Source organism: Tupaia chinensis, unplaced genomic scaffold (genome assembly GCF_000334495.1).
Source record: "Tupaia chinensis unplaced genomic scaffold, TupChi_1.0 Scaffold000418_1, whole genome shotgun sequence".
Lineage (NCBI taxonomy): Eukaryota > Metazoa > Chordata > Mammalia > Scandentia > Tupaiidae > Tupaia > Tupaia belangeri.
The window spans coordinates 2,100,699-2,110,233 of NW_006159923.1; the positions used below are offsets into that span (position 1 = coordinate 2,100,699).

Consider the following 9,535-nt stretch of genomic DNA (forward strand, 5'->3'; position numbering starts at 1 on the left):
AATAATGACAAATGTAAAAAAAAAAAAAAAAGAATGTAAATGAGAAAAAATCAAATATCTTTAAAAAATATTTATTATTGAATTATCTGCTTTTGGGGGCCTGGAGGTGGGATAGTGGTTAAGGTGCTGAACTCCCACATGGCCAACAGAGGTTTGAGCCCCGGACCTGTGGCTTGAAACACGCCGGGCATGTAGGGGTGATTTCTCACTTTCCCTTGTCTCTGTTTGTCTCTCCAGTGAGCACACATGCATAATTGCAAAAATCTCTCTCTTAAAAAAAAAAATTATCTGCTTTTGATAAGGGCATTTCTCTGCTCAACAAATGCTCACGTGTGAGGCAGCTGGTTCACTGGGGGCTGCTGACCACTTAGGGTATCAGAATATCCTAAGTCATGATCAGCCCTTTTAATTTTATTTATTTTTTTAAAGAATTATTTTAACATTTATTTAAATTTGACCAGAGAGGGACAGAGAGAGGGGGTTAGGGGAGAGTGCGAAAGCAAGGGACTAGAACTTTAGTCAACCATTTGGGAGTCCAGCACCCTTAACCACTATGCCACCTGCTGGCCCCAAGCCCTTTTTATGTTTTAGAGATTTTTGCCATAGGGCGTGTGTGCTCTCCAGGGAGATAGAAAGCGAGAAATCACAACCCTGGATTTTTGCCATAGGGCGTGTGCGCTCTCCAGGGAGACAGAAAACGAGAAATCACCACCCTGGGAAGATGGCCATGCTGCAATCCCTTCTCTTCTAGGGATTTTGGGCATGTACAGATGCACTCAGTGTGAGTTTCAAGACACTGGGTCCAGGACTCGAACCACAGTTGGCTATGTGGCAATCCAGTGCCTTAACCACTATGCCATCTACTAGCCCCCATCAGCCCTTTTTATGGTTTTGTTTTAAAAATCACCAAGGTAAAAATGATAGTGTCAGAACTGAACAGCAAATGTCACCTGCCCTCCTTTTCTGTTCACTCTCCATTGCCTCCCCCAGGATGGGCCTCAGGTACTTCTGGTTTGTCTTCTGTTGGTCTGACATTACTACCTCCATGAACACTATCCCCCTCAAAGAAAAGAAAAAGCGAGTAACCGATAGCCAAATCCTAGGTTAACAGCAGATTTCTAAACAGAATAGGAACAAGAGCGAATCGATACAAAGATGAAGTGCTAACAGTAAGAAAGACCCTGCTCGAATCCCCCAGCATTGCGGCAAAATCCCCGCCTAACCGTCTGCAGGCCCTGATCAATGCCCCTAACTCAATAGATTATATTCCTGACAAAAGTCCAATACAACAAAGGGACTGGAGTTCATAATGGCCTCAAACTAGCGCCACTGGGGGCGAGGATGTAATCTCCTGCTGCATAGAGAAGACGAATGGTCAGTTATCTGTGGACAGGCCTATCGCAGACTCTCACGGAGTCCGGGAGCCCTCGCCCATAGGAGGCGCCCCAGAAACGTTTGTGGAATCAGGAAGCAAGTTGTTGAACTGCTCTAGGAAGATGGCCCTTGTTAAATGGTGCATTTGCTCTAGAGAATGTGGGAACCCTCTATGTCCCGGTATGGAATGGTTTCTGAGTTGAGGGATGGAGGGTGTGCTACCATTCATGTGGGAAGAAAAGTCAAACTATTGGATTGCCGGGAAAGGCATGATGCACAGAAAAACAGAAAAATACATGACTTTCCCCGTGACCTAATACTTACGTATATATTCTCCAATGCAGGAAATCTTCCAGAGCACAAAATAAATTAATGAGAGTGGCAGCCTCTGGGGACAGGAACTAGGGAACCGGGAAATGGGGACGAGGAGAGGAATTACTTTACATCGGATCTTCTGAATCATGGCATATATTATCCAGTGCCCTTAACCACCAAGCCACCTGCCAGCCCCCATTTGTTATTATTATTTTTTTTTTACTTTGACCAGAGAGAGACAGAGAGAGAGAGAAAGGAAGAAAGCAAGCCGCTAGGTCCGGGACTCGAACCAGTTAGCCATGTGGGACTCCGGCGCCCTTAACCACCACACCTGACCTGCCGGCCGCAGGCAGATGACTTTTATCGATGCAGGAAGACAACTGGATTCCAACCTTTTCTTCAGAACCTCTTTATTCATCATGTAACCACCAATAGTGGTCAGGTTGAATCAAAACAAGGTACAACAGTCCTAAAAGACCTGCCTCATTATAGCACAACAGGGTGACACCAGACACAGGGGCAGCGTTTAGCCTTAGTTCTTTCCAGGGAAGACCAGAGTCCTGTGGTTACACACCAATGCCTTATTAGGGGTTAGCAGCACACGGCCCCACCTGGTAGGGAGTACTGGGGACCTTGGGAGCTCCTGAGTGTCTTTCATAGTCAGCCTCTTCCTCAGACATAAAGGAACCTTGTTTGTGTGGGGGGGATCAGCATGTTATTTTGACCTTGGATGGGGAGGTGAGGATTTCCACCCTCTGCCTCTGTCCCCATCTGAGATGCAAGTGCCAGTCAGAGTTCTAAAACCCTGGTGAGACAGGTGGGTCCCTTAACAAAGGTTACCTGGCCACTGTGTAGGGCTCTTCAAGTACTTAATCCTGTTGTTTTTCTGAAACCTTTTGCACCTGGGCACCCGAACCAAGCAGGGCCAAGTGGAGCCCCCATAGGCCTGTGGGTGAGGCTCTGCTCAGACCAGTCCCTGGGGAAGGGAGGAGGGTGAGGAAAGGGGCAGGAGGAGATGCTGGGCAGGAATCAGCTGAAACACTCCATGCTGGTTCTGACTCGCTCCATCTCGTGCAGGAAGCTGTAGAACTGAGGCAAGGTTAATTCTGGGAAGAGAAAATTCAGCTTCAGGTAGATGTTTCCAACTCCACAGAATCATCAAGAAAATTCACTCAACCCCCCAGAGGTTTTATTTTCTTTTTTGGCTCAGTACATCTATGCAGCTCTTTTTTTTTTTTTTTCCAATTTAACTTTAATTGATTAATTAATTACTATTTTTTTATTTGACCAGAGAGGGACAGAGAGAAAGCTGCAGGTCTAGGACTCGAACTGCGGTCGGCCACATGGGAGTCCAGCACTCTTAACCACCATGCCATCTGCTGGCCCTCTATGCAGATCTTAGTAGGTAATTGAACATAATGAAGAACCAGAGCCTTGAACAGTTTCTAACACCATAAACGAAAGGGCGGAGGGGATGGTTGTTAAACGCCACAGCATGTCACTCAGGAGGCACAGAGGGCTTCTACGGCAAGAGTTTCTTGTAGGGCCGGCAGGTGGTGCAGTGGTTCAGGCATTGGACTCCCATATGGCTGACCATGGTTTGAGTCCCAGACCTGGCAGCTTGCTTTCTCACTTTCCCTCTCTCTGCCCCTGCTCAAATTAAAAAGTAATAATAACATATAAAATTAAATAATTATGTTTTAAAAAGTTTCTTGTTCTCCAGTCTTCTTTAACCATAGCCATTCCTTTCCCCACTTCCCTTTCCTAATAAGGTTGTAAGCTGTAAGTTCCCCTACTGCTGGGGACCATTAACACTCCTCCCATCCTTTCAGCTGGTTATGACATTTCCTTGGAAGGGATGATCTGTGGCAGGCTCCACTAGTCCACGGACAGAAGAGAACACAGACAAGTGAAAAGGAAGCAGGAATTCAGACTCACCCATATACAGATTTTCAGTTTGGTTTCCTTTCTTAATCACCAGCTTTAACTGATTGAAAAATAATAAAATAGTGACAATGAGGAAAAGACATTCTTAAAACCCTTTCAGTTTCATTTTTTTTTTTAAAAAGAATGATTTATTGGGGCCAGCAGGTGGCATGGTGGTTAAGGCGCTGGACATTCCCACACGGCTGACCATGGTTTGAGTCCCAGACCTGGTGGCTTTCTTTCTCTCTCTCTGTCTCTCTCTGGTCAAATTAAAATAAATGAATGAATAAATAAAATGAAAATAATTTTTTTTAAAAAAAGAATGATTTATTTAACTTTATTTATTTTTTAAATTTGACCAGAGAGAGACAGCATGAGAGAGAGGACACATGAGAAAACAAGCCACCACATCTAGGGCTCGAACCACGGTTGGTCATGTGGGAGTCCAGTACCCTTATAATCACCATGCCGCCTGCCAGCCCCAAAGCTTCCAGCTCTAACTTGAGTTACACAGGAACAATCTAGATCATCCACCAACAGACATTCAGACAAGTCTCATGATTACAGGATCCATTTATCTGACAGTAGACCAGTTAGTAACCACATCTTCGGTTGACCACATTGCTCTGAGACATACAAAGTGCTGTAGTGAAACATCCATTTAAGTAGATACTGAAGAGACCAGCAGATAGTGTAATGGTTATGTTGCTGGACTCCCATATGGCCAAATATGGTTCAAGTCCAGACCTGGAGGCTTGAAACAAACTCACACTGGGTGCGTGTACGTGTGTGCCCAAAATCCCAAGAGGAGAATGGAGAAGGGACTGTAGCATGACCAACCCCCTTGGGAGGTAATGTCTTGCTTTCTCTCTTTCTCTCTGTCACTCAGTGAGTACACGCACCCTATAGCAAAAAATCTCTAAAAAATAAATAAATAAATAAATTTTAAAAATACGTACTAGGGGCTGGCCAGTGGCATAGTGGTTAAAGGCGGTGTACTCCCACGTGGCCTCCCACATGACTGACCGTGGTTTGAGTCCTGACCTGGTGGCTTGTTTTCTCTTTCTCTGGTCAAAATGAATGATAATAAATAAATAATTCTTTAACTATTTTTTTTAGATCTATTTTCCAATTTGACCAGAGAGGAACAGAGTAAGAGAGAGAGAAGGTGTGTGTGAAAGAAAGCTGCCAGGTCCAGGACACAAACCACGGTTGGCCATGTGGGAGTCTAGCGCTCTTACCCCCACCCAAAAAAAAAAAAATTTTAAAAAAAAAAAAAAAAAAAAAAAAAAAGATACTCCAAGAAATCCAATGTAGATCACATCACTTTTTTTAGGTTTCTGCTATAGGACATGTGTGCTCACTTGCTAGAGAGAGAGAAGTGAGAAATCAGCCCCCCATCCAGAGGTTATGGCCACACTTTAAGCCCTCTCCTCCATTATTCTCTTGAGATTTTGGGCATGCACGCACAGTTGCCTGGTAAGATTTTCAAGGCACTGGGTCCAGACTCGAATTGCAGTCAGCCATGTGGAAATCCAGTGCCTTGGGGGACTCTGAATCTAGGCAACTGCGACTGACTCCCCAGCTCCTGCAGCTGCTCCTGGCAGGAGGGAGAGTGCCACGCATGTTCCTGAGAGGTTCCCTGTCACTGAGGACCACAGCGCCCTGAGCCCCTCTTCAAGTCCCACCTAGGAGGAGGAAGCTGCCCAACAGGAGGGAGAGGATGTGGACAAGCTCTCCCTGCGGACAGGCTGGGTCTCAGGGCTGCGGGAGTCAACAGGGTTCCACTTGTGTAGAGATCTAGGAATATGTTAGCCAAGGTAAATGGAGCAAAGTTAAATTAGTCCATGGAGAAAACCTGCATATCTAAAACCTTCAGTCTTCTGGGACAACTGAATTCAGCTTTGAGGATAAATACTCCTTTGTTTTGGAAAATCTGTAAATGAAAGATATTTTGTATCTGCAGTTGCAATCTCTGCTGCTCCTGGATCCGTTGTTTCCTCTGTCTCAGTCAATGGTGGCTTGCAGTCAGTCGTACCTCTGACCTGGGGCGAACTAAGCTCCATGTGTGAGACCCAGGTTGTTCTGAGATCAGTGACCAGAGGCTGGCTCAAGGCTCATTTTCTAGACAGCACGGCTACGTTGTCGGTAGCTGCCTTCCAGGAAGTCTGCCCTTTCTGGATGTTTGCTACCAGTCCTGGCCCAGGAGAGGCAAGGGGATAGGCCTTCAGAAGAAGACACCTTCGTGGCTCCTGAGAACTAGTGATTTCAGGGAAAAAGAGAAATGAAGATTTTCCACGGATAATTCAGCCTCCAGCCCACAAAGTCGAGTGGTAGGAAGCCTTTCAAGCCTTCTGTCTCTGTTTCTGTCTCTCTCTACCTCTTTCTCTGCTTCCCATTTTTTGGTAATTTTTCCTTTTAAAAAATTTTTAAGGCTTTTCTGTCTTTTTTCTGGCATTCAAGATGTCGAAGCGAGGACGTGGTGGGTCCTCTGGGGCAAAGTTCTGGATTTCCCTGGGTCTTCCAGTAGGTGCTGTGATCAACTGTGCTGACAATACAGGAGCCAAAAATCTATATATCATCTCTGTGAAGGGGATCAAGGGACGGCTGAACAGGCTTCCTCCTGCTGGCGTGGGTGACATGGTGATGGCCACGGTCAAGAAAGGCAAACCAGAGCTCAGGAAGAAAGTGCATCCAGCAGTGGTAATTTGATAACGAAAGTCATAGCGGAGAAAAGATGGCGTATTTATTTATTTTGAAGATAATGTAGGGGTCATAGTAAACAATACAGGTGAAATGAAAGGTTCTGCCATCACGGGACCAGTGGCAAAGGAGTGTGCAGACTTGTGGCCCAGGATTGCATCTAATGCTGGCAGCACCGCATGATTCTCCAGTGTGTTTGTAAAAAACAAATAAATAACCCAAAACATTAAAAACTATTTGCCCCTCCCCCCGAAAAAAATGCTTTTTAAGGTAGGGACCAGCAGTTAGTGTAATGGCTGTCGCCGAACTCCTATGTAGTCGACTGCAGTTCAAGTCCCGAACCCAGTGGCTTAAATTCACCCCAGGCACATGTGCATGTGTACCCAAGATCCTGAGAGGAGAATGGAGGAAAAGGGATGTGGCGTGGGCATCACCCCTGGGGGGGTGATTTCTCGCTTTCTGTCTCTCTGTCTCTCTGTGTCTTTCTGGAGAGGGCAGGCGCCCTATAGCAAAGACCTCTCCAAAAAAAAAATTTTTTTTAAGGTAAAGTCTCTTCTAGGCTTTCAGCCCCTCCTTTCCCTTTATCTTGTTAATAATCCCCTCTCCCCCTCCCAATCCAGGAGAGGCAAGAGGACAGGCCTTTAGAAGAAGAGACACATTCATGGCTCCAGAGAACTAGTGATCTCACGCCATGCGCTTGCGCACCACATGTTTTTCTAATTTTTGCCTTTTTTTAAAAAATCATTTTTTTAGTTTAAAAAATTTTCTTTTCTTCTTTTTCTGTTTTTTGGTTGTTGTTGTTTCTCTCTGTTTCCTTTTCTTTTATCTCATCTCTCTGCTCTTAGACTCCATTCACTGTGTTTCTAGACAGATCTAAGGGAAGTATAGCCAAATATCCAAATACTATTAGTGCTAACATATTCCTCAATATCTACTGAATCTGCTGTGCAAAGGGATCAAAACGGATCGGAAAAGAGATCCCAGATCACCTCATTCTGCATGCTCCTGAATGCTCTGATTGAACTTCAAGTTTGGGAAGAAACACACCATCCATCAGATGACTAGAAATCACTGCAGGGCCACAAGAAAAATGGGAAAGCAAGAAAATACCTCTCCTCCAAGGGAAAGAATAGCTCCTCTTCATCCAATGGAAATCATGGAAATGTCTGATAAAGATTTTAGAACATTCACAATGGTGAAGCTAACAGAGATGGAAGAGAAGAGAGACAATGAACTGCTGAAAAGAAAGGAGAAAGGAGCTGATGAGTTTCAGGAGGTGAGGAAATTCTTGCAAGATATAAAAGAGGAACTACACACTTTAAAAAAGAATAAAAGGGACCTGTTAGAGATGAAGGCTATAATACAGGAAGTAAAAATCTCCCTTGAAAGTATTAAAAGCAGACTAGATCATACAGAAAATAGAATCTCAGATGTAGAAGAAAAAATTGCTGGCCTAGAAAAATCCCCCACGAAGACTGAGAAAATGGCCCCCCAAAATGAGAATAATATAAGAGAAATACTAGATACCATCAAACGTCCAAACATCTGGATAATTGGTATCCCAGAAGATGAAGAGACTCATAAGGATATTGATAATCTATTCCATGAAATCCTACAAGAAAACTTTCCAAACCTAGAGAGGCACTCAAAGATCCAGTCCCAAGAAATACAAAGGACCCCAAATAGAATCAACGCAAGAAGATTTTCTCCAAGATACATTATAGCCAGACTGATCAAAACCACAGACTAAGACAAGATACTAAGATTGGCAAGAAACGGCAAGTTACCTACAAAGGATATCCCATCAGGCTAACAGTAGCCCTCTCATCAGAAGCAATGCAAGCAAGGAAAGAATGGGAAAATATATTCAAAGTGTTAAGGGAAAAGCAATTTCATCCAAGAATACTATACCCAGCAAGATTATCCTTCATATGGGAAGAAAAGACAAGAACATTCTCAGTTAAACAAAACCTAAAAGAATTTACCACCACCAGACCAGATCTCTAAGAAGTTCTCAAGGGAGTGCTATATCAGGAAAATTAAATACAGACAAACAGAAATAAGAGTTCAAAAACTGAGAAAATGGCCAACTTAGACATAGGGACAAGTCTAGAGTTGAATATTATATCTTAGAATTCTATCAGGAAGATCGAACCACAACAGATAGATTAAGTACATGAGAATGAACTGGTGAAATAGCAATCTGTGACTTTTGACTAAAATACTGCTGCTTTTCTTTTAGGCTTTGTTGTCCAGTTTTAAGGGTTTTTGTCCTGTCTTGAGGTGTCGATAGGTTCATGTACCTACTATTTGAACAGAATCCTTACCTTTTTCCTGGCTTTAAGCTTTAAGCAAATTTCCTTACCATTTCGAAACTGCTTTTCTTGAAATTACCAGCTTAACTTGCTATTAAAAGTAGTTAGAGGGGGGACCAGCAGGTGGCATGGTGGTTAAGGTGCTGGACACTCCCACATGGCCGACCAGGGTTCGAGTCCTGAATCTGGTGGCTTGCTTTCTTGCTTCCACTCTCTCTCACTCTCAACCTATGTCTCTCTCTGGTCAAATTAAAAAATAAATGAATGAATAAAAGTAGTTAGAGGGAACCAGCAGTTAGCATAATGGCTATGTCGCTGGACTCCCATGTAGTCGACTGTGGTTTGCGTCCCGGATCCGGTGGCTTAAAACTCACGCCGGACGCGTGTGCGTGCGTGCCCAAGATCCCGAGAGGAGAACCCAGGGGGTGATTTCTCGCTTTCTGTCTCTATGTCTCTCTGTCTGTCTGGCAAGCACACACGCCCTATAGCGAAAATCTCTCCCCCCCAAAAAAAGTTAGATTATTAAAAAAATTGTGTGATCAATAAAATGTTGGGGGAAAAGGAATGGAAGACAACTGTAGACACTAGATACAGTGTGAGAAGAGGGTGGAAAAGGGCAGAGGGTCAGACACAGGGGTAAATTTATGGATGGGAAACCAAATTTTATATGTTGTGACGATGCTTAGGGGATGAATGTAAATTAATTAATTAAAAAAAAATGTTTCAGGAGAAAAAAACCACAAAAACTGTATTTCTTGAAATTAAAAAAAAAAAGCATTAAAAATACCTATTTGATGGGGATCAGCAGGTGGCATGGTGATTAAGGCGCTGGACACTCCCAAATGGCCAACCAGAGTTCAAGTCCTGAATCTGGTAGCTTGCTTTCTCACTTCCTCTCTCTC

At 43.9% G+C, this 9,535-nt stretch overlaps 2 protein-coding genes across 2 annotated transcripts in view; one reads left to right on the plus strand and one right to left on the minus strand.

Moving 5' to 3' along the window:
- Positions 1-2,082: 2,082 nt before the first annotated feature.
- Positions 2,083-9,535, minus strand: part of COMMD7 (COMM domain containing 7) — a gene marked incomplete at its 5' end in the record, with an annotated part of 23,614 nt that continues 16,161 nt past the window's right edge. The window contains 2 exons of the mRNA XM_014590208.1: positions 2,083-2,795; positions 3,628-3,676. Of these exons, the coding sequence (XP_014445694.1) occupies positions 2,719-2,795; positions 3,628-3,676 (126 nt within the window). The remainder of the gene's footprint in view (positions 2,796-3,627; positions 3,677-9,535) is intronic.
- On the plus strand, positions 6,048-6,528 carry LOC102496294 (60S ribosomal protein L23-like). The gene is given in 1 exon segment (XM_014590221.2): positions 6,048-6,528. A coding segment is annotated over 1 exon segment (423 nt). The 5' UTR covers positions 6,048-6,078; the 3' UTR covers positions 6,502-6,528.